Source organism: Paramisgurnus dabryanus, chromosome 18 (assembly GCF_030506205.2).
Source record: "Paramisgurnus dabryanus chromosome 18, PD_genome_1.1, whole genome shotgun sequence".
NCBI lineage: Eukaryota > Metazoa > Chordata > Actinopteri > Cypriniformes > Cobitidae > Paramisgurnus > Paramisgurnus dabryanus.
In genome coordinates this window covers 12,622,541-12,648,023 of record NC_133354.1, presented here as the reverse complement: position 1 = coordinate 12,648,023, position 25,483 = coordinate 12,622,541, and the positions used below count along the sequence as shown (strand labels likewise).

Sequence of the window (25,483 nt, the reverse complement as noted above, 5' to 3'; positions counted from 1 at the left end):
TGAACTTAATTGTTTAAGTGCACTGTACAAACTCCAAGTTTGTTGAACTTAACAATTTAACTTCAGTCTATGTGGCCATGAAGGTAAGTGAAGTTACATATATATGTTTTTGGGAGACCCATTACTAAACTGAATTGAGGCAATGAGTTTACTCAATTATAGGGCTGGGACGATTAATCGTGCAAATGCGCGTTTTCTCAATGAAAGAAATGTAATGAATTACGGTGAAATGCCGCCACATCCAAAAGCTAAGGGGCGCTCTTGTGCAGAAACTCCAATTGTGCCACAGAAGAAGTAGCATTAGAAACGATATTCCAGGAAATGTCTAAGGGATTTATATCGCTGTTCTTCAGATTGTTTCAGATATTTTCAAGATAATAAAGAATATTTTGAATGATTTTGTTACATGAGTGTTGCTTTTTTTAAATGCACGTTATAAACGACAAATACTCAAAATGATTTTAGATTGATAAGGACTTCCTACTGACCAAACGCCTTTAGTACACGCATGAACTGTGCATGAAACACAGAATCGGAGCCTTGCGATTCAGAATCAATTTTAGACAGGTCTTTTCAATGGGACACACGATTAATCGTTACAGCCCTACTCAATTAAAATAGTTCAGTCAACTTATTAGGGTTAAAATCCAATGTTTTATCACCTGTTTTTTTGTCTGCAATCAAATCACAATTGCCAAATAGCACAATCTGACTTTTTCCCTCTTGTAATTTCTGTGTGAGTGCAAAGCAGGCCTTGTGTGTTAGTTGCATTTTCAACGTGTTTGTTGCACTTCTTTAATCACAAAAGTATCACTTTTATGATCCTCCCAATACCTCTTTTACTTTGTAATACCCCTCATTTCTCAGCCTCTGAGCAAAACTAGAAGCTAAAGCTTATTATAAAGTACACTGATGGTCTCAAAATGCAGCAGTGTAGAGTAATTCTCAGTGTGTGATGAAGCCCAGAGCACCTGATCCTATGATCTTCCTTGAATATGATCAGAGAAGAGCATCTATCCGATCATTCCACTGGCAGACTCTCCGAGTTCTCTCTCAGGACTCGACAGAGACTGACTCTTACATTGAGCTGAAGTACTTTCACATGATACACAAGAGCTTTGTCCAACACTTTGTGAATCGATATAGCAGAGAGCTAGAAGCCTGAATGTACTCCACAACCTCTATCAAACACCACAGGGTATTTTGTGCATTCTGCTGTATGTCATTCTCTTGTTGTGCATGTCTACATACCAGATATTGACATAAACCCACTTGCATGCAAATGTGTGCACGTTAAAGGGAAAATGGAGTTACCTATATGAGATCTACATCAAATCTTAATAAAATCTTCTTTTTCATTTTTTTCATTTTAAAATTAATTGACATTTATAGATTATTTGTTTAGCCAATTTGTACCATTGTACACTATTTCATAGTACAAAGCTATGCTTCAAAATGACTGCATAGTGTTTGTTAGATGGCAGAGAGAGAAAGAAAAATGGAGAAAAACAGAAAGGGAAAGAAAAGAGAAAGGATGGCACAACAAAAAGAGCATCATGGCATTTTGCTCCCTGCAGCAGCCCGTTTCCCCCCCATTGAGCCGACTTTAAGCATATGTGTCACATCTCACACATACGCCAAGCTCTTGCGAACCCAACACAAGACACCCACAATCTGACCTATTCAATGAAGGAACACTGTACTTCACAGTTAAGAAAGAAGATATTACTGCCACACATTCAGGACAGCAGTTTTACGTGGTTGAACAGTCCAGCACACACTACAGTATGAATGACAGTGGGCCACAGAAAAAAGAACAGACAGCAGTCTGTCTGCGCTTAGTATACCGACCTTGTGAACTAAGAAACATAAACCACTAACAGCACATGACCATTGAAAATAACTGCGATCCCAGCAGTTCAGACACACAATACACTGAGAAAAGGGGAAATACTGTAAGTGGGAAGGTCAACAGGTGCTTCACTACAGAGTGACCACAACGGTGGAAACATAATGAATGACACTTCACTCTTCCTTGTTCCTCCTATTTGAAGCAGGTGAAAGACTGTGGGACCGAAATATGTAAAAGCTGCGGTTTTGATCTAAAGGTGTACGTGATGTAAAACAGTTTGGGCATAGCAACCAAAAATAGAAATGTTAGCCTAATGTCACAGTATAAACCAGCAGTCCGAGCCATACGATGGCTAATTATTAAATGACTAACCAATCTAACTAAATGAGTCTAGAGTGAAACTAAAGGGTCAGATGGCAAAAAGATGAAACTGGATCAGAGAAACGCTATGTGGGCGTCAAAAATGATGCTCTTGCCTTAGTGTGCTTTAATTAAACCATACAAACAAACTATGCAAAGCACTAATGCGGCGAGTAAGGGAATATCGTTGGGCGAATATTGATTTGCATTTGACAAATCAAAAAACATGAATTTCACACCATATCTGGACAATATCAGCATGTAGCTTTTAAAGGGACACTCCACTTTTTTTGAAAATATACTTATTTTCCAGCTCCCCTAGAGTTAAACATTTGATTTTTACCGTTTTGGAATCCATTCAGCCGATCTCTGGGTCTGGCTGTACCATTTTTGGCATAGCTTAGCATAATCCATTGAATCTGATTAGACTATTAGCATCGCTCTCAAAAATAACCAAAGAGTTTGGATTTTTTCCTATTTAAAACTTGACTCTTCTGTAGTTACATCGTGTACTAAGACCGATGGAAAATTAAAAGTTGTGATTTTCTAGGTAGATATGGCTAGGAACTAAACTCTCATTATGGCGTAATAATCAAGGACTTTGCTGCTGTAACATGGCTGCAGCAGGCGTAGTGATATTACGCACTGCCTGAAAATAGTCCCCTGCCATTGAAAGTTACTAAGGGGACTATTTTCGGCTGCTGCATAATATCATTGCGCCTCCTGCAGTTGTGTTACAGCAGCAAAGTCCTTGATTATTACGCCAGAATGAGAGTACCAACATAGGCCTGAAATAAAGGCCCTTATAAAAAATCTGGGTCAGGCCGGGATCCGACTGCTGTAACCACTAAAGCGGCTTGCTGGTTCCCTCTCAAAGCTGTGACACACGCCACAGCAGTGGTGAAAACAAAGTCGCCTTTCATTGCTTATTATGCAAACTCCCCAAACCAGCTTCTGCTTAATGGCCTTAAATAATCGCACAGAAGACTTGCTCAGGGTGCGAATTTAACTTTATTCACAGTCAATGCATTTTCCTGCCAGTTTCCATCCAGAAACGTTTCCCCTAATTACTCTGGACAACATTTATAAGCCTTGCGTTGCACCGCCACTGGCGTCCCCACAAAGTTCCTGACAAAAATGGAGAATTATTCTGTTTATTCATTCGAACGAATGGGTTCTGACTTGCGACACATAAATGGTAATATTTTGGCCATCCCTCTGCGGCAATGTGCCCGTTGAGGACAGGAAGTGATTTAGGCACCTCTCAGCGGGTTGCGCTGTGCTGGCTAATGGCAGACCCGTCTCGCCTCCACCCCGCTCTGGCACTAGGCCTAATGGGTCGCTCCATCAGCTCATTACCCTGTCGGATAAAAGACTTTATTTGCGGAGAGGGGCCGACACGCCTCGAATGGGGAAAAGAGACTGGGCAAATAATGAAGCAGGAAGTAATCCCAGGTGCCTATAAAGTAGGAAGGCAGGTTTGATCCCCACTGAAACACCTGAGGCGAGTAAGACCGCACGTTTCACAGTGGTCAGGCCAGAGCGGGTGTGCACGTTTCGTGCATATGTTGTTGTTTGTGCCAACTGCTTTCTCCTTCAAGGGGCTTTGCATGGAGCCACATAAAAGATGGAAAGTCGTGTGTACACAACATGACTGAAAGAAAACACAATTAGAATGTGTGGAAGAATTGAATTACCTGATGCCTTTGATCTGTGCAATGCTGTGCTGGGAGATTCTGGAGAGTGCAGAGATCACCTGTGAAAACAGAAATATTACATCAGTGAATACAACTTTGTAAATACTATGTTGAATGTTTTGCATAACACTCCTCTGCAACTTCTAGGATGTTATGGGTGGTTGTTAAGAGGCTGTTTATTGTAAAAACCCACCACCAAGCCTCAAAATGATATTTTGGTCCCTAGTAATGGCTTGGTTCCTATGACGCAAGTCTACTGGATTTCTGCCAGTCGAAAATGAAGTAAATTCTAATTTCTGCTTGAAACTTGAAACATCTTTATTGTCTGGAGCACAAATACTTTAGGTTAGGGGTTTTAAAAAGTAATAAAGATTTAGCAAGCACCATTAATAAAACATTTGCAAAACAGTATCTGGTGTTTTCCTCTTTGTTTTACGATTGGGTTTTGGTGCCGCAGCTTGCCTTTGCACATGGATATTGCAACCCTATTGAAGACATTAAGGGACATGTGGCATAAAATGCTCCAATGAAATCACAGATGTGAAACGTTTGGAAAGATCTGTGCATCCCACCCTCCCCCAGCTGCATTAGTGCGGGTAACGGGGTTAAACGTGCGCAGTATTTACACTGATTTAATGCCAGTCATGAGTCACATGCGAGTGGGCTTATTGGTGGCCGTTCTGGAAGCTTCCAGATGGTGTGCTAGAGGGCCTCGGGAGTACAGTATAGACTTAAGGGCCACACACAAATAGGAAAGCGCGCATACATGCATATGCAAAAGTGAAGACGGTGCCGTGATGCCTCATTACATGCTTACAGGCGTTTTCCAGTTGACTTGCCTGCTGCCATGGTGAAGCTAGCTGGCAAGCAGAACACTGAATGCAGATGTGCATGCCTGTAGCTTTCAGGATATTGATACAGGTAAGTAAATAACAGGTAAATATTTCATTAATGTAGTCATGAAGCTCAACCTATAGAAGCTGTAGAACAGTGTTTCCCAATTCTGGTCCTCAAGTACCCCCTCCCAAAAGGTTTTAGATGTCTCCTTATTTAAAACAACTGATTTTACTCATTCCCTTGTTGGGGAGACATGTTAACCATCCTGGAAGTAGGCTAATGAGCTGAATCAGGTGTTTTAAATGAGGAGATATCTAAAACTTTCTGAGAGGGGGTACTCGAGATTGGGAAGCACTACTGTAGAACCTTTGTATAGACTTATATGTATAAGAAGGTTGTATAGAACCTTTGTCATATAATATGTACAAGTCAAAGCATATAGGATGAACTTTCCTAAAACGTATAACTAGGATTACACTGAATGTGCAAAAGCAGAAAGCCAGGATGAAGGACTGACAATTGAATAATCAATACCACTAAATTAGTCTATGTGTGATCCTGCACTTTATTGCTATCCTAATGTGTCCAAACATTTATGGGGATGCAATATCACAGAGATAGAAAATGTATGGACTTATCCATCAAAGCCTTTCTTCTCTGGATGGTATCTGATTTGTAGTGCAACCCTTCATTCTTCCATACTCCATCACTCTCGTCGCTGTCTACTATTCTTCATCTTTCCATCAGGTCAGGTCAAAACCCCTTTCTCTGTTCTCTCATAATATTGATTTTTCTTTCATCTTAGAGCTTTAGTGTGCATGAGGAACATCAGATTAGGGTTTGGACACAACGTATATCACAAAAACATGGCACAACCCCGTCGATCAGCTCACAATAGCACTGAGAAAGACAGGATCCTAAAACCTTCACTAATGACATACAGCTGTTTACATGGTTGAACAATAGTGTTTATAGTAGCTGTAAAATGTATTACATACACATGGCGAATGCACCTGTCTTCCTGCACAACATATGCAATTCTAAAGGGGGAAGAGAGAAGGGGAGAAGAAGAAAAGACGAAAAGAGAAGAAGACAGAGAAGAGTCAAGAACAGATGAGCATAGTCTACACCAGGGGTAGGCAACGTCAGTCCTGGGGTGCCGATGCCCTGCAGATTTTAGCTCCAACCTTGATTAAACCTTGCCTACCTGTAGTTTTCAGGTGATTCTTTAGACCTTGATTAGAGCTGGAGCTAAACTCTGCAGGACATCGGCACTCCAGGACCGACGTTGCCTACCCCTGGTCTACACTGTAAAAAAGTTTGTTCACCGATTTGCATTAAGCTTTGAACCGTTTGAAACCCAGTCATGTTTTTAAATGGTCGTGCATCATTCCCTCAGTTTCCCCTGAGACAGGAGAAATACTGATTTCAGTGTTGCACTTCCTTCTTTCAATGATGTAAAAATCATCATTTTGCATCATTGAAAGAAGGAACTGCTGTATCTTTGTTGAAGGTGAAAGACTACTGACACTCATTCCTAACTTTTCCCAAGGTGGGGGCTATGGGTGGGACTAGAGACCTATTACAGATCAGTGGGTGGGACTTTCGAAAATATACAAACAAAGACGGAAAAAAACGATCAGCCGCCATCTTTATGCTAAGCTAAACAGACGTTGTGGAGCGAGCCAGACTTCATGTTACAATAATAGCGGAAGGTAATCTATAACAGTGGTTTTCAAACCCTGGGTCGCGACCCTCTGGTGGGTCGCGGAAATTAAAAACTGGGTCGCCAGAAAGATTAAAAAAAAATGTTATTAAAATAATTTATTACATTTTATTATAAAAACTATAATAATTACAACACACTTGAATAAAAGCACAGTAAAAATATATTTTAAGTTAGAGTGTGGGTCGCATAATTTATATTTTTTAAAATTAGGGTCGCTCCTAAAAAAGTTTGAAAACCACTGATCTATATGATATGGAAGAGGGTGATTTCTCAAACGTGATGCTCTATTCCCCTGTTCATTGCAACTTTATGAGAGCCGAGGCAGATGGAGGAACAGAAGCCCGAGGAGTAGGCCGGAGCCTGGGCTTCGGCTGCGTAGAGGAGCCTGGGGAAGACGCCGCAACCCTCGGCCTCTGCTGCGTAGAGAAGCCCGGACTGGCTAGAGCTTGGACGGACTAGTAGTGCCTGTACTCTCGTTGTGTGCTTTTTGTATAACATTTCTGCATCAGATAAGGATATGGACATTTGTTTGGTATATTTAAAGGCAAGAGAGCTACTTTGTGTGTGTTTGGACGTGTTTATTTCACAGACGTGTTTCGGCTTACGAGCAGACGCGTTGAGCCAGTTTCTATCGATGAAATGGCCCTTTAAGAAAGTAAGTTACCTGGTTGCCTTAAGTAAATGAGTTACTTAAAAACATTAGTTAACACAAAAATTTCTATAAAACTCATATTTTTTAAGTTGAATGAACTCAACATTTTAAGGCAACCAAGTAATTTTTTTTTTACAATTTTTATAATTTTATAATTTATATATTTATTTATTTACCAACAAATAGTTTTTTACAGTATAAGAGAAAAAGTGATTAGACAATATAAGGCTAGAAATAAGAACAAAAGAAAGAACAGAGGAGAGGTGAGGTGAAGGAAAATTTAACTTCTATTATGCTTGTGCGAGTTCTTTAGCTCAACCAAGGTGTTAAAAGGAACATTATAAAATGTACTTTTTACCAATAGCCACTAGATTTTATAACCAACACTATACAAGATGATTGTTGTAGTAATATGATTGTGTACTGATGAAAGGAATGTGGAATATGTACCTTATGCTTCATCCATAAAACTAAACAAATGTGGTGTGGTGTATAATGTAGTTTTCAGGTCTATCTGTACAAACTGCATATATGTTCTTATTTTTTATACTATTTATGATTGTGTGTGGAAAGCATGCTGTGATGTGAATTTACCTTTGGGGACTAATAAAGTAATAAATATTTACTTTTTTATTTATTTATTTCAATCAATCAAATCAATCAATCAAAAGATGACAGAAGAGATGAGCTGAGAAAAAAAGATGAAAATAAATACTGAGAAATAATGAGAAGAGAAAGAAGCAGCTTCATCACCATGGTTGCACACATCACAAACACCACATTGCAATGACATAATGGAAAACATTAGTGCTGTATCATTCTACAACAAAACGGCTTTAGTCACGAGTGACAGTGATGCTAAATTAATCTGGTGTGACAAATCCAGAAATATAAACAGACACGTTTAAATGCAATATTGTACTGTAATTTAATCTAAATGAGAGTTTGAGTACGGCGACTTAGTTTAGGCAGGAAATCTGGAGTGGCAGAAGATCTGTGAACAGATGGCAGTCAGTAAGACTGAGTGTTGGCATTCATTTATAATGAACCTGAGAGCCCAGCGGCCCAAGACACCAACCAGCAGACCCTAACAGAGCTTCTTCTGATAAAACTTAAAAAAAACTTGGGGGCTGTTTATACCTGGTACTAAGATGCGTTTTTGGATCACAAGCGGACAAGAGAGACGTATCACGTTTACACCTGGTATTTTAATCCTTCTTTTTGTCCAATTTCGACCGCTCCTGTCCTGACTTTCTGAGGCATGGTCTATGGGTCACAGTCTGCTGCTTGTGTTGTTAGTAAACATGCTGCATGTACATGTACATGTAAGAGCTTTCTCTGATACTTCAGAGCAATTGATGAAATTAGCTTACGCAACTTTCACATGCTTGCAAAATTAAACAAATAATAGAGGCAGAGAGCAGCAACTTCAGTTTTATCAATTGAAGCCTAAAGATCGTGCAGAACACTGGGGGTTTGCACTAGATTTCATGTCCAATGGAAAAACATTGTGCTCAGTACATTACTTTAGATCAATAGGCGGAAAGTAGGCAGTCATTTATGGCTTCTCGAACACATTCGACCACACGCGTGTCGACACCACAAAAGTCTAATGCATTTTCGACTACCTTTGAGTGTGGACGAAAGTGGACGAGCTTAAAACGTTTTACACCTGTATTTAGCATCATCCATTTGTAATCCAATCGACCAAAATACATACTGAGGCTGGGATAACTTCACAAAACTATGTAAATGGTCATCATTCCATACATCTTAATGTGTTTGAAAGTATCATGACTAAAACTGCGACAGACGTTTAAGAGAAAATACTGATGCAATATTGTGTATATAAAAATTGCATTATATCGCTAAATAATTGTATTGCCTTAGCCCAGATAGCATGCATCTTAAAAAATTTAAAATAACCAAATATAACATTTTAAAAGGACAGCAGAGAGAAGAAGTGAGGCCAGCATTTGACACGGACCAACATCAACCATCAGGACTACAGCTTGATGCGACTGGAGCGTGTGCGCCAACCGCAGCTAGACCACAGCTCAGAAACAATAATACATTTCAATACATTGCCAAATGGTTTCCAACAATGTAATTTATTCATAAGTTTGTATAAATAGACTTTCTCTCTTTCATTACGCCAAATTCCAACTCAGCAACACACATAAACATACTGTATAACGCACAAAGGAAACAAAAGAATTGCAACAAAACGAAGGACAACAAATATGGTACATATACAGGCTTCTGTTTCACATCATCCGATGAGTGATGTTACATTCTTATGTCTGTGTTGTGCACTACGGGGAGTCAGATGACGTGGTGACATGATGAATATGTTGCCAATAGAGTTTGAGCCAAATCCTCTCAGAAGACTCCAGCTGTTGCGTGTTTAGCAGGGATTTTCCAGAGTCAGGCCTGCAGCACAAGGGAGGGGGACCCAGGCTTTGACCAAAGTGTCTATGGTGCTGCCTCAAAGACCCAGTTTGGCTCATGAGCACAAAAGGATGAAAAAAATATTATTTTGTCTGGGTGCGAAAGACTTTATTGTGGATGTTCACATCACTTAACATGAAAGCAAAAGATGACTTTGCTCAAACGAATCAACTACAGCAACTAATCATATAAACAGCAAAGGGCAGGCCAGGGTGGCCCCAAGTGTGATTTGTTTATGTTATCTGCAAGGGTACCTACAGACCACTGGTTGTATACATTTTCTTTTTTCTCAGTTCATAGCGTATGCTCATGGTAGGCTTGTTTGACTTGTTTCGTCAAAACAATGGTTCTGCTCCTGACCTGATGTTAGACCAATGACATTCACACAGAGAAAAACAAAGCCATTGGGCCTTGAGTTAAACAGGAAGCACAAACCAAGGAAGATCCGTGAGGGTCTCTCTTCCTGTAATACTTTATATATTCACAGCTCTTGTGGTTTTTCAAAACCCTGGCATGAATTCACTCACAGGTCGAGGAAAGATTGCAAAATGTTGTTATGTGAAGCAGCTTAACCGCATGACAATTGACCAAGCCTACACATCCTCTTTTCCCCAACACTGAGGATTAAACCAAAACTAAGGAGAGTAAATGGATTTTGCACCATCCCTCTACCCCCTGATGATCAGCTTTCCCACCTCAACTGTGTACAGATTCCTTTATCCCATAAGGGCCACACAGTGTCAAAGACGTTTAGTCTTTGTAAGACAGAGAAAAGAGAGTGCATTTACACACAAGTTTAGATTGCAGTTACAAAAATATACCATATCTTGAAAAAGGTTAACATGTCAGCAAATCTTTGACTCAAGCATTACTTGTGGTAAACTACTGTACTCGTGTACAAGCAGATGAAAGGGACTCCTCAAATGATTCAGAGGGCAAATTCCCATTTGAAAATCACTACATGGCTCTTATCATATGAAGAGCTCTTGTAGTCCTGGCAATGTTCCTTATGTTTACAAATCCATGAAGCAATAATGCAAGCAAAGCAAATGGTTTTTATACCGCAGACACTTGTGAATGCCTGTCTATCTTTTCCCTGCATTTCCATCCGTTTCCAAAAACATTGCTGAATGGCCACAGTGTGAATGCTCTTTATAGAGATGTTACAGTGCTGTAATGAACTGATGTTTACAGTAGATACCTGCTGCAGTGCTTTCTACTTTAACAGTAGAGAGCACTTTGTTTGCTTTGTTCAAAACAATCGCATCCTATTGATGAAATGACAAAAGCACGCCCGGGCTCGGATCGATAAAAGTACATTGTGTGTGCGTGCTTCTGGGAGTAAGGAGGGGGGACAATCGCGGTGTGGCATGGATTGATTTGGATTGGAAAGTGCGCCTTACAGACCAAAAACAGAGAATATGCTTACTGATGATGTTGTATGCTAACAGAGTAAATGAGAGGAACGTTTTGCCAAACAAACCCTACCATCTCTAAATCTTATGGCGCTTTTCCATTGCATAGTACCCCACGGTTTAGTTTAGTTTGGGTCGGGTCAGCTCACCTCACTTTGTCGTGGTTAGCTTTTCCATCAAGTTTAGTATCACTTCGTAGTGGGAGGGATTATAGGCGTGTCGTTATATTTACTCTGCCTACTGCTGTGATATCATTCAAGTGAGAGCGTTGTTGTACATTCCCAGACATTCATTTATTTCTCAGTCTGCCACAAAATTAAAATTGGCCACCACAAATAGATGTTTGCACATCGCATTTATAACTACCTCTGTCTCACATGACAGTTTCTGTTCAAACACCCGACCCGTGGCGTCAGTCGACGGCGCTCCGCTGAGCCTCATTCAAGTTGCATTTAAGCATATATAATGCGGACGTGCACGTCGCGAATGTGCCGCCACAAACTGCAAGTCTAGAAAAAACTGTTATGATATCCCAGATTCTCAACCTGTGGATGTTTTTCTTCGCTAAAAGGGTGTTTGGAAACTTATAGCAGAACACAGATAACAACATGTTTGCTTGAGACAGCGCAAGCTAGCAGTAAGCTAAAGCTAATATTTACATTATAGCGATGACGCTTCCCTCAGACCAATCAGTGACCTACAGTGTTTTCGCGTCACATTTGGTATCAGCTCGGGTCACTTGGAACCCCAACCGAGGTGGTACAAAAAAAAGTATCGGGTACTACGTACTGCACCCAATGGAAAAGCTCCCAAAAGTAAGCTGACCCGACCCAAACTAAACCAAACCGTGGGGTACTATGCAATGGAAAAGCGCCATTAGTGCCAAATGCCAGTGTGAAACCACATGTGATGCTTGCTTTTAACTATTGAAGCCGATCTAATCCATCCATATTTATTTTTCAATCTATTTTATTAAGATACAAACAGAAAATACAGGAAATATGTACACAAAAAATTAAAAAAGTAATTTTCAGGACTAAATGTCTTCTTTAGGCATCATCGGTGTTTAGTGTGACCTCTCTTGGCACTAAACACATCTTGAACGGGTTTTGAGCAGAATGAAGTAAAAAGACTAATTTCTTTAAAATTAGAAATTAGGATTTAATTTTATTTAGGTTTAAGAGATCCTGCAGTTTCCTGCTATTGTTCAGGTGGAAGGGGAGTTTACCCTAAACATTTGACACATCAGTTTACACTTTTATATAGTTTTTAATACTATAAACACATTTCCTGTATTTCCTGGATGTATTCTATAAGAGAATAAGAGACTGGGAAACAATTATATATGATCACTACAACATTGCAAAAACCACAAATCTAATATACTCCGTACTAACCTGTGTCCAAATCCACTGACTTCATGTTTTCAACTAAGAAAGATCAGCATGTGTCTCAGACAAAAAAGCCAAGAACATAAGAGATTATATAATGACACAAGCTCATTGTAATTTTGTGCCCCAGAAACCATTATGTGCATCTCAAACCCTGCCCTTCCTGTGCAGACTGAGACGTGTGCATTCGGAGTGTACTAGGTAAGAGGATTTCTACATCCTTTAGAGTAAAGTTAAAACAATCTCCCCACATACAGTTATCAGCTGTGGCACCTGCAGTGGCACACATCAGGGCACACTGGGTAGATCGGGCAGCTGTTGGGCAGTCTCTTGTGCCTTTGAGAGGGTGAGAGTGGATAGGGATTAGTTTTGGTTTAATCTGACAGTCCAGGATGGGAGGGGGAGGCGAAAAAGGACTGGAGCTCAGCTAGAAGAGATAAGTGTGAGCAGAGAGAAGAATAAACAGGCACATACTGTATGCACATGCACAGCGATTGCACTGAAAACTGATTTTCAAAAATGTGCCACTGCTACATAATGATATATAAAAATAGCATTGCTTTATCAACCTCAAAATGCTTAGCAGTGACACACACACACACTCTCTCTCTTTCTCTATCTTTCTCTTTTTGTGAAACAGATGGACTTATACCAGTTGTGAGGTTAAAGTGCTATAACGTATTGGGTCAGCCATGCAAAGGCCCACAGCGGTCAAGTACAGAATGGCCGAGTGAGCTAAACACCCATGGGTCTAACCACTGAAAATCCATTAAATTAAACCAGAGCTCATTTTATTTAACTGGTTTTCATCAACATTACACCACAAGAGAACATCTTGAGTATTAATAAGATGAGTGCGGTTGTGAATGCTAATAAAAAATTTCATTTGTCTACACACATACGGCACAGTGAGAAGCTTGTGGGAATAAAGTTAATCTTATTAAAATGTTGCACAGTAGAAAGCTTATAGTGATGTTCAGTGCAACAGCTAAAACACAGGACTAGTAAACAGAAGGTTGCTGGGGGTTCAAAATTGCGCCCTTATACCCCTAAACAATCTCACACAACCTTAATAAATACGCTTCAGTGTCTAAAGTGAACATTTTTGCAACAGTTACAGATGGGAGAGTATTTAATTAATTAAATACTTAATTTTCTCATACTTGGCACTTGAAAATGTTGCCTATTTTGCCCTCGCAAAGTGCATCCTACTGTAATTAGCTTTAGATAAAAGTATTAGTTAAATAACTACAGTCTTACAGAAAATATAGATACTTATATGCCTTGGTTCCTAGTATGTGCCAAACTGCCCCTTTATGTGAGCTAATGGAATGTAAAGATGAAAAGAAAAAAAGAGAGTGGATCAACATAGGAGATTTTTCTTGTTTCTGCAGGAGTCAAACACAGCCCTGCAGGAAGTCTATGCAGTGGCAGTTTATGTGACAGCAGGACAATGGGCTGCCATTTGAAACACCGGCCTAATTGGAAACACAACTCTCTGTCACCACGATCACTATGATGGACACCTGAGGGCAATGTCAAATGACACCAATGCTGGGGTTTTAGCCAGTACAGTCAGATGTTGCTCCTGAGAGAAGAATGGAGCTATGTTTATACTGTATCTAGTAATGCACAGTATATACTGTACATAACGATCATTTTTGGTCTAAAATAAAAGTCTCTCCTCTGTGTAATAGTGTTAAATTACATTTTGTGCCTTTAAGGTTTAAAACAGAAAATTGCATGATGATAACAATTTCCAACACAAATTGCAGTTTCAGACAAATCAAACATACTTCCCAGATAGCAGACACACTATGGGTGGGGGGGGGGGCAAAATGGCATTTCCCCAATTTTTTTCAAAGCACAAATTCATGGTTGGGTTTTCCCCTCCATATAAAATTACCATTCTTACCATTTAAATCTTAACCAGACATGGAAAACACCAACTGCTAAATAATTTAACTACAAAGTTACAGCAAACATTCAACAGTAATGTGTATATTTGCATTTCTGATTTACCTTGTTAAAGTATGTTAAAGTATAGATTGGAGTTTGAATTATTACCAAAAAAAAAAACAATACTGTAGATTGGTAATATGAGAAACTGCAGGTACTATTGACTATAACTTAAAATGAAGTATTGATCAATATCAGCCAAACTTTTAATGCATATTTATCCAAAATAAAAAAATCATAAAAGTGAATATAATCACTTGATTTACTGATTTTTTATTTTAAATTATACTTAACCAAAAACATACTTAGACTTCTAGAAAGTATTATTTTGTAACAGTAAGTCAAATAGTAAGTCTAAAACATGTGTCTTCTACAGGGGGTCCGTGGTAGTATTACCGGGGTCCTTCAAATATTGTTTGAATTTAAAAAAAAATTGGGAAACATTTAATTTGGCATCAAACAAAAAGGCATCAATAGATTAATAATAATATTAAAACTTAATTAAAATGAAGAGCATATTATTCCCAGTTTAAAATGATTATTTTAATATCTCTGTAATTTAACCATTGCCTTGTGTAGGGTGCATCCCTTTGCCCCCCATTCCCTCATTATCTGAATTAAACAAAATATATTAAATGATACAAATGTAGTGCTATTGTTAGTAGCCTTAATTATCTGGTTTAATGAGACAGAATTTATGATATTATGAAATTAATGTATTTTTTTTAAATATCATTAAACTGGGGCCCCCCTGGCACCATCTTGTACATCCCACGAGAGAACAACTGCATTAAGGGGTCCTCGGCCTTAAAGCTATGAGGGCTATGGTCTGAAAAGTGTTTCATAACACTCTAAAACTAAGATTTGTGCCTTTAAGGTTAACAGAAAAATGCATGGTGATAATTTTCAACACACATCCAGTTTCACAAAAGTGGAGACATGTTCCCTGCAGACAAAAATAAAAAAGGGCTTTTTGTGGCATTAAAGCGGAAGTCAACCCTAAAACAAAATTATGCTCCAACACTATATTTCATGCCATATATGTAGTTGATTGTGCTGCCATCAAATGTACTAACTCCATATAAAAAATTAAAGCTTTTAACTGCTACAGTAACGGTGATTTGACGCGTCATCAAATCACCGGAAGAAAAATGCACGACTACACTAAATGGGGGCGGGTCTTGAGGCGAGATGATTGACAGTAGATGATAACGTTTTTGATTGACAGCTGCACAGGAGCTAACGTTAGCTTGCTTTGCTCGTGTTTATAATAACAACAACATGATAATAACTTTCTACGTAGTATGTTTACCGTAGTTACACAAAACAAGCAACAACTAAGCCAAATGATGTTTTAGATATTTTAACAATTTTACATTACCTGAGTCCGCGGAAAAACTGGGCTGAAAACAGTACTCAAAATCTTCCTGACGAAAGTGCTGGCTGCATATTCAAAGTAGTGTAGTGGTGGGTCAGCTGAGGGTCGCGTTGATGTCAACAATAAAAACTCCCGGTGGCCTGAATTTGTTGTCCTTACATCCACATACTGCACAGGTTCTAGTCATCTTTTATCGAGGGCTTTGGTGATTTCCCCCTCAGAGACGGTTAAAGCGGAGTTACTCTTTGGATGGGTTCGTCTGCCGGCTAACTTCAAGTTGACTTGAGTTGATTTGAGAGCTAGTTGAGCGGTAAAAGAAGTTATTAGGCTTGTTCAACTTCATGTGGCGTTGCAAGAATCGACAGCGGGATGACGTCAAAGTACCGCGAGAGCGATTCGCGAAATCATACGGAGGAGTTTGCTTTTAAATCCCTTTCGCGGAACCTTGACGTCATCCAGCTGTCGGTTCCTGCGGCGCCGCATGAAGTCAAACAAACCTGACGACTGCATCGAACAGTGGTTAGTGGGTGGAGCTAATGACTCAGTTTCGCGCAGTGCATTCTGGTTAATTGTGTCCATTAAAGACCGTTACGAAAATTCCGCTTCAACACACTATCAATCTAATAATCGAAATCGTGCAAATTTATTTATTTTTCCTCATGTATAATGCAAAGTGGACATAAATTACCCGTGATAAACAGGCTAAAATGTCTAGATTGGTCTTCCCCTTTAAGAAAAAAGCTAAAAAGAAAGAGCTGAAAACCATAGAACTGAAAAGCATGTTCAAAAGCGTGGCATAAATGAGCGAGTCTCAGCTGTAAAACACAACTCAGTCTTTTACAGTTGAGGGTAGCATTTCTGTAGCTTCCTTGTCAGCAGATAAAAGACAAAGGCCTGTGATATTCAAACACCATAACACACATACACACATGCTGTACCAAGCTAATTTAGAGTATTACTAAAAATGCTTACATAGCTTGGTTTTGTTTAAAACAGCACTGTATAGATTTTTAGATATGATGATGATGATAGTAGTGACACAAAAGATTTCAGAGACTCTCATCAATCCTGTCACATGTGAGTATTGTGTTACTCGCATACTGATCCATTCTCTCTCCTCTGATCTTCAGTGCATAGGGAAGAACGTGTGGGCATGTGTGTGAAGAAGGTGTTGGTATGGATAGTGACAAGATTGTCAGCTTGCATTATTCTCTCCCAGCTGGGGGGACTCAAAATAACAAGGTGGGTTTGGAGCCCAGAGGGAGAACAAAAAAAATGATCACCCCAGATTCATCCCAATGAGACATCAACTTGTAATACCCTCAGATGTGACGGAAGAAAGAGATGCTGTCAACCTCTTCAACCAGTAGTAAGATCAAAAGAGCAGGCTTACGTCTTCATTAAAAGAAGCCTGACTTCACAGGGAAATTTGGCTGTGACAGTTTTGAGGAGGTCATGAACTTTTTCTGCTTGGTTCACCAAATACATACAGTGCTAGTTTTTGTCTGTGAAGTCAGCAAAAATATCAGTATGTGAAAGGAAACAGACTAAAACACATAATAACTAACAGAAAAAAATAAAATTAAAGTCATATTTATTTTAAATCGTACTGCAATAAACTAGCCCTTACATTTTATTACAATGTTTTGTGCCCACTGTGCAATTGTAGACCAATCTTTTCCTGCATGCAAGAGAGAGAAATTACTCGGAGTTTTACTAGTACTAGCATTTAAGGACCAACAGCAGACCAGTAAATGTAATATTGTGTGCGGGATGCAGCGTTGCATGTGCAATTATGTCAATTTACATTTGACACCTCACCCACAAAGAGGCTTCTTACATGCGCAAAGTAACTAAAAGCCATACATTTGATTACAATATGTATCTATATGTATGCTCCAGGCTACTGATGCTCTAATTGAAGGTTTAAATTTTTATATAAAAAGCTGAGTGTCACATCTTACAACGACATTCAAAAACCCATGGTCCCTGATTCTACAGATTGTACAATGGGGACCATCAGGGTGGGGTAGAGGGAGGTGTCACGTCACATTGAACTGGTGACTTCTTCAGTGGTTAACCTTTGGAGACGTCCAGACACACCACAGTGTGTTAGCGTATCTCCCAGGCGGCCGACACACCCTGACCAATTTTTTTGGTTTTAAAGCGCAAATCAAAATTGTGTGCCGTACATGTTTTCCCCTCCAGGCGGAATTACCATCTTAAACCACAGACATGGCCATACACCAACTGCTGAATAATGCTAATGAGAGCGAGAATCAAAGTTTGGCGGCCGAGGCGTGGATGGTTAATAATTCTCTGTCATCATGACAAGTACAAATAGGCATATCACTGCTTAGATCTGCCAATCAAATGCTCAGTAGAAAAATAAATCCTTTGTCATGATCAAGGCTGTCTAGAAGTTACGAGCAGTCATGCACATTTGTGTATGGGATGTGTACAATAATCTGAGATTTGTGCATTGGTTTCATAATAGTTACAAAAACCATTGCAGATATTATATGATTATTGTCGGTCTATTTTAAGAGCAATATATCTCTTACACAGAAACACAATACATGTATAAAACGATTTTGAGAAAAGAGAGAGAAAATACAATTATGAAAGAAACAATGTGTCTGTAGATCGATCTCAGACAATAGTTGAGGAAGTGGGGAAACACAGAGGCCAAAGAAAAAATGAAAAACCATAAAGAGTGGGGGATGGAGAGTTCATCAATGGGGTTTGAGTTCCACTTTCACTCCATCATGGATCCTAAGCTCAGGGACATAAATCTCTCATGTTCATCTTTAGCCTGTCTGCCGGAGCTTCATACACACACAGACGTTTATTCACTCACACACTAGAGTGGCTGATGAATGAGCCTCTGGCTAGGAACATGTCCAGACGGACCCATCTGAGAAAGCACCCAGTGCTAGTGGATTCTTTTCAGTGTGTGTAATATACAGTAATATATCCGTCCAGATCTTTTGTAATGGAGATGACGCAACACTAAGGAGGATTTATTTTCATTTCTTTGTGGTGATTCAGGGTTTCGCTATACACAGGATCTCTATTGTTGGTGCATCACAATTCACCTTTCCCATCTTAAATGTAAAGTAAAAGGCTTATGTGTTCTTCAGCAAGGGAATAGCATCAAATGCTGGCTTTACACTGCAAATCTTGATGCCCAATTCAAATTCGTAGCCAGTATCCAATTTTTGACCACCCACTTACTTGTATCCGATATCGGCATTTACACCAAACACTTGGCAAAACAAATCAATGTAGACATACTGACCGGAACAGCTTAAACCTCAGCAAAAGTAAAATGTTGCAATATGTAATCGACAGAAAAAATGATTATACAAGATTATAGAGCTTTATTTCTGTAACGAGACCTAAAATTTCAAAGTCATGTGATAGTGGGTGGTGTAAATCCGAGTTGAAGTCATTTGCCAGCGTTGCCTTTTCAATGACACACGACACGTCTTTACATGGGAATATCTGATCTGTCCGCTTACATTTGGATGTGAATGCATGTATCCGATTCATATCCGATTTATCTCCACATAATTATGAATAAGGCCTGAATCCGATCGGAATCTATGTGAATCTTTCCTGCTTACACGTATGTGGGTCATATCTGATCTGTGCCACACAAGAAAAAAAAATTGGAATTTAGTCACCTCAAATATGCAATGTAAATGAGGTCTAAGACACCCTCTGAGAGTTGTTGCTATCAAAAGGCATTTATTTCAGTTTCAGAATTTAAGTTACATATAACATAGATTTATGCCGAAAATTCTCTTTTTGTCACAGGTACTTACAATAAAGAGAAGTTAATAAAGAGAATATTAGAAAATTATGGAAAGAAGAGAGAGCTGGAGTTAAACGCAAAAGATCCCTATATGAGGTTGGTGAACGTCTTAGGCCTCAATTCTGTATTATTAGTATTGCCTTATAATATAAATGTACAGTATAAATACTGCTGTAAAATGCCATATACTAGCACAAATGCAGTGCATGCCAATAAAAATAAAGTTCCTGCTATTTTAATAATATTACCAATGCTCTAATCTGACACACTTTTACCTTGTACCAACAAAAACACATAGACTGCTTTAACAGGCTTATGTTTACATTCACAAATCCAATAACCAAAGCATTGAAAAATAGAATTAAGGAAACACTGATGTTTACAAAACCTTAAAATTGACCTTCACAAGCAATGAGTCCTGTGGTAGTAAAGTGCACACACAGCAGATTTAATCCGAGCATTCTGTTAATTCCCAGTAAAAAAAAACATTACACAAAACAAGAAAATCATTTACAACAGATCACATGGAGGACGACATGAAGGGACTTTGTCCCAATCAGATGTTTTTGTTCTTTCTCTCTGCTGGATACATAGATTCTTTGTAAACCGATAAAAGCTGTCACAACTATTTTGCAATCTTCAGCATTTAAGTGTACTGGTGTGCACTGAGAAGTCCAGTTTGAAAGACCTTGATTACTCAATTTTGTTGGACCTCGGAAGCGTCCAAATGAATGATATGACCCCCCTCTGTGTATATCTCTATCATTCGTCCTCTACAACTTGTTATCTAACCCTTTCTGCATTTCTTTTCCTCTGAAGTGGACTGATTGGCCTTGAACATTTGGGCTGAGAGCCGATGTGACGCAGGCGCCCAGCAGGGCCACCCGACTGCTCTGGGGCCTAATGAGCTGACTGGAAAGATTATGCAGCTAGGAAAATCTCTCAATCTCTGCTCATGAAATGATGCATTGCAGCACACAGCCAGAGCAGCATACATGCTTGAGCTTTTGAGACGTTATATCTAACACATTGCCCTTTTCTAAACAACATCATCAGTTAAAACTAATAATGGTCAATGTTTTTACCATGGTGTAAAATCATGGAGCCACGCTTGAATTATAATGCCCACAATAGGCCCACATTCTTAAAGGCGGGGTGCACGATTTTTGAGAAATGCTTTGGAAAAGGGAGTTGGGCCGAGGACCAAAACACACTTGTAAATAATCAGCAGTAAGGGGCATTTCTACTAACCAACATCATTGCCTGGGTTGCTTATGTGTGGGGCGGGTCTATCAAAAGAAGGTCCAGATTATATTGGGGTAGGGGCGAGTTTTTTTAGATGATTTCAAATGTCAACACTGGCTTTCAGAGATCATGCACCCTGCCTTTAAGGTGGAAGAATATAAATATGAATTATACACATGTAGCGCTCAGACACAGCAGCTTACAAAATATTTTTAAATGGCATTCCTTTTTGCTGTGTTACCATGGTACATGTGGAGTTAGGGTGACTAAAGCATTTACTTTGTTGCACCCGTTAGAGACATATGAGTTCAAAGCATAAAACTGATGACTCCCTAGTCGCTGTGTTAAACATTAGGTTTTTTAGGCAGCCTTCAACAAGGGAAATCCATTAGGATGTCAATTGCTAAAGTACTGTAGGAAAGGGGACAACAGCTAACCTTTCTGATGAAAGTACTGGGATATGGCTGTCTTTTCCAGAGCAAATGTCTCAAGGTGCACCTAAGCAGGAGTGGGGAACCCTGGGTCCTGGAGGGCCACTGTCCTGCAGAGTTTAGTTCCAACCCTAATCAAACACACCTGAAAAATCAAATTAAAGTCTTCAGGACTACTTCGAAATTAATTTCAGGTGTGTTTGATTAGGGTTGGAACTAAACTATGCAGGACAGTGGCCCTCCAGGACCAGGGTTCCCCACTCCTGACCTAAGGAATGTCTACTACTCACTACTTGCCAAAATCCTCTTTCAATCTTTGTGTATCAGTCTTCCTCTATTCCATTTTTGTCAAAGCATTTTAAAAAAGTAACTTTTAGTTAACTAAATAATGCAGATTCTTTAGATCAACATTATAAAACAGATAGTTTGTTGCCAAATTGTGATTTGGAGACCCGCATTTTACGCCTATGTATACAATGCAGAAATATGTGCACATCCTAAATTAATTTAAGCTACTACAGTATGTTGCTTGGCAACTGAAACAGCCTACAGTTAGGATCCTGATCTACATATCCCCGCTTTTCTAATAATCTTTACTTACAAATTTGAATAATTTTTATGATATATACTTTTACAACATTATTATAGAAATCACAGCCGCACCACTCCATCAGTGTGCCCTTTAAGCAGAGAAGCAGTCGAGTATGTTATATTAAAAACTGTTACACTCACAGTAAACACAGCTATCCAAAAAGGCAATTTCCTGTCAAGCTTGTGAACCCGAACACTGTGGTCACAAAGGGGACTCGGGCCTTTGTCTCGTCTTTGGAGTGAGGCTCTGCTCCCTCTGATACGATGCAATTTGACGGGCGCTTTTAATATCAGTGTGATGTCTTCTTCCTCCCAGGACAACGCTGACCTCGATCACTCTATGCTAACAGAAATAACAGCAACATAAAGGGGCACACACCAGGGAAACACACACACAGACATACCCAAAAGCTGCCCATGGCCTGAGGGCAAGTCTTATCAGTTTAAATTACCACTCCTTTCATCCCTCTTCGGCCACATCCGACATTAGGTGTCCTTAACAGCTTGCATAATCAATCTGGAAAAGGACTAAACTTACTAGAAAGTGTGTAGATATGTATACATAAGCGTGTAATACTGATTATTTTTATTATGAGAGCTACCATAGCTAAATTTCCGGCTTCCTAATTACAGACCTCTGGGTCATCCATCACCAACTACATAGTCCACTGCAAGCGCGCCCAGATAAATAAGAGTGGGCATGTTGCACGCATGATGTGATCCATTCATATTTTTCAATGTGGCAATCTACGTTCTGCTTGGCCTGCTGTTCATTTGTTAAAAAAACACACCAGACATGTAAGCCTCTGTTGCCTGGAGGAAACACAGCTCAACCTCTACAAAGAAACAGGCCGTGCCAGTCTCAGCTGGGAGGTCTGAATCAATGCCAGACTGGGACGACAGACAGAGGCTGGCATTTCAATCTAGGGTCAAGTTCAGATCGTCAGCTGGGCATCTCAGGAGAGAGTGGCTGGTCTACGGGTGCTATTCACCATCTGCCCACTACAAAAAAACTTTTTGATTGTAGAAATGTCATGACTTTTGGTATTAAACACAATTGTTAAAACAAGCCAACCAACAACGATCTTAAAAAAAATAACTTTTTAACAATGGAGTGTGAAAATGGGTGCGTTGCACATGCAGCAGGGAAGCCACGCCAGTCTGGTGTCCAGCTCGTTTATGTGTGACACTGCGCCTGGAATCAATGTGCTTGGAGGTCAGATTCATGCTGATTGAAGGAGCATTTGGGGCGCTAGTCAACCACAACCACCACGATATTGACGTAACACTGCCTGGGAACACAGGAACATGGGCGAACTGTCTCCAAAACCACAGCTAAAATAAGAGCGAATAGGCAGAGCAGAGCGTTTTGGGGAAGGTTGCCAAAAAAAAGGAAAACAGCAAAAAAGTACAGGAACAACAAAGGCTAGGGTTGTTAGCAACTGATCACCTTCAAATTTTCTTGCCAAAAGGTCATGGCACCGTAGTGCACCATTAAAGAAAAAAAAATAGTATGTAGTGTGCTAAATGGATTAAAAATTGGCTAGGGTGAGTACATAAAATGGCAGCAACCACATTTTTAACATCAACAAACTATGCTTTAAATCAGCATATACTTTCCTCTCAACTTGCGTGATTATTATCAAATCAAATCATCGACTACTGTAAGCTGGATGTCAACATCATAACAACTGTTGGAGAGAGTTCAAATGTGCACAATATGCTGTTAAACCAAATAATGGTATTGTAAACTGGTGCAGAACCATCACAAAGCCTGCTCATTGAGGAAAAATGCATTAAACAGTTGTAGAAGTTTTTGCCCAGTACATTTTCCTAAGATCAAAAAGGTGGTTTTGAAGCCTTTCCATACTGCCTAATACAATCTAATATTTGTGCAGAGAACTCATCCTGACATGCTAGCGAGCCGGTGTGTATGGGATTAAAATTGCTGCTCCCTGTCACCACCTTACTGACCTCACTGTTTCTGGACTCCCACTAATCCAAACATATTTGTTCTATAAAGAGGATCTGAGCCTCATCTCATTTGACGTAGTAAAAGCTCTTGGTTCAACCTCATCTTATAATCTACCGAGCTTGTCACAACACTTAACTGGATGATAAATCACTTTTTGAATGAGACATTACCTCATTAAATGGAAACATAGAAGCAAATGTAATCGATTTTAGTTGATGTTTTAGCAGGAACATAATCATTTAGACCAATGTGCAAATTGTTCTTCTCTCATACATATTTCTCCCAAACGCTGTGGTCCTTTTTAAGAGTCAAAGTGACTGAGTTGCTTGGCCTTTTTGAAAAGAGTGTCCACCTGTTGGTTGAGGCTTTGCATTAGTGAGATTGAGTTGTAATTTGTTTAATGCCACTCTGAGAAGGAGATGGAGCCATTAACTAAATGCATCTCCTCGCTCTTTTGTTCTATTATGTCTGTTGTGTTTGGTTATGGGGGAGACTGACCTTATGCATGTACACACCATTGCATCTGTCCATTTTGAAGATCACGGGCCAGTGACATATACAGACACTCAGACGTGTGCATCCAAAATGCCAGCTTAGGTCACATGTGACAAAGATGACTTACCCCTTACAAACTGGCCTTTAAATAAAGATCACAGGCTAATGTGCAGTATAAGTTTATGGACTTGCATTAAAGAGCACCTATTGTCCGATTCACGTTTTTACATTTCCATGTGTAAGTGTGTATTAGGACAGGTTAACGATATGCAAAAAGTACAAACCACAAAGTAAACGAAGACGTGAGAAATCGTCTCCAACATAAAATCTTTTCTTGGACTACAACAAACACACAGATTGTAGGCAACAGTTTACTTCCTGGGATTGGTGATGTAGTAAAGATGGAAATTATCAACCGAATCTTTCAAACACGGTAATGACATCAGAGGTATTCAGGCCAAATCTCAATGTACAGATTAGCTGGCCAATCAGGGACACTGAGCTTTTCAAATCTGTGCATTTCAGGAAGAGAGTGAAATCTGGAGCTACAAAAATGTATGGTATGGGGAAAATAATGTGTTTTTTAACCATAAACCACACAAACACATTGTATTATACCAAATACACAAAATAACATTGTTTTTAGCAATGAAATAGATGTTCTTTAAACAGGCTTGCAAGTTTAGGCATGTACATTGGCCTTAACACAACTGAAAGACAATGGGAACAAAGAGAAACAAAGAGAGAGAGAGAGAGAGAGAGAGAGAGAGAGAGAGAGACACAGAGGTTTGAACTTAAAAGCAATATTACAGTGTCCAGATCACTGACCTACATGCTGGTTAAATTATTTTTCTCGTTGTTTCTCTTTCTCAATTTTCTATTTTTTCCGGAAAAGAAAATAAAGCTGGTTGGTGCTTGTTTTTCATATATCTCTGAAAATTGAGCTGCTGCATCCAGATCAGCCAAAGTCCACTCGAGGAAATGGGATTTGTCAAACACACAGAATTGAGGATGGAATTTGATGCATGTGCGGATAGAGGGATGGTGCGCTGCCACCTGGTTAAGCCTGTGGATTTACCTAGGTGGATATCACAACATTCTCTGTCATTTGTTCACAATTCCAGAGGCTGGACAAATATAAAGATACTGGAGATTTGAAATGAATTACCAGAATGAATGAGTTTTCAAACAGGATTCAGAAACAC

At 39.4% G+C, this 25,483-nt stretch overlaps 1 protein-coding gene across 6 annotated transcripts in view; it reads right to left on the bottom strand.

Annotated features, from left to right (window-relative positions):
• Positions 1 to 25,483, bottom strand: part of vav2 (vav 2 guanine nucleotide exchange factor) — a 194,604-nt gene that overhangs the window by 70,766 nt on the left and 98,355 nt on the right. For all 6 annotated transcript variants that reach the window (XM_065244206.2, XM_065244208.2, XM_065244204.2 and 3 more), the window contains exon 3: positions 3,910 to 3,968. In XM_065244206.2, the coding sequence (XP_065100278.1) occupies positions 3,910 to 3,968 (59 nt within the window). The remainder of the gene's footprint in view (positions 1 to 3,909; positions 3,969 to 25,483) is intronic.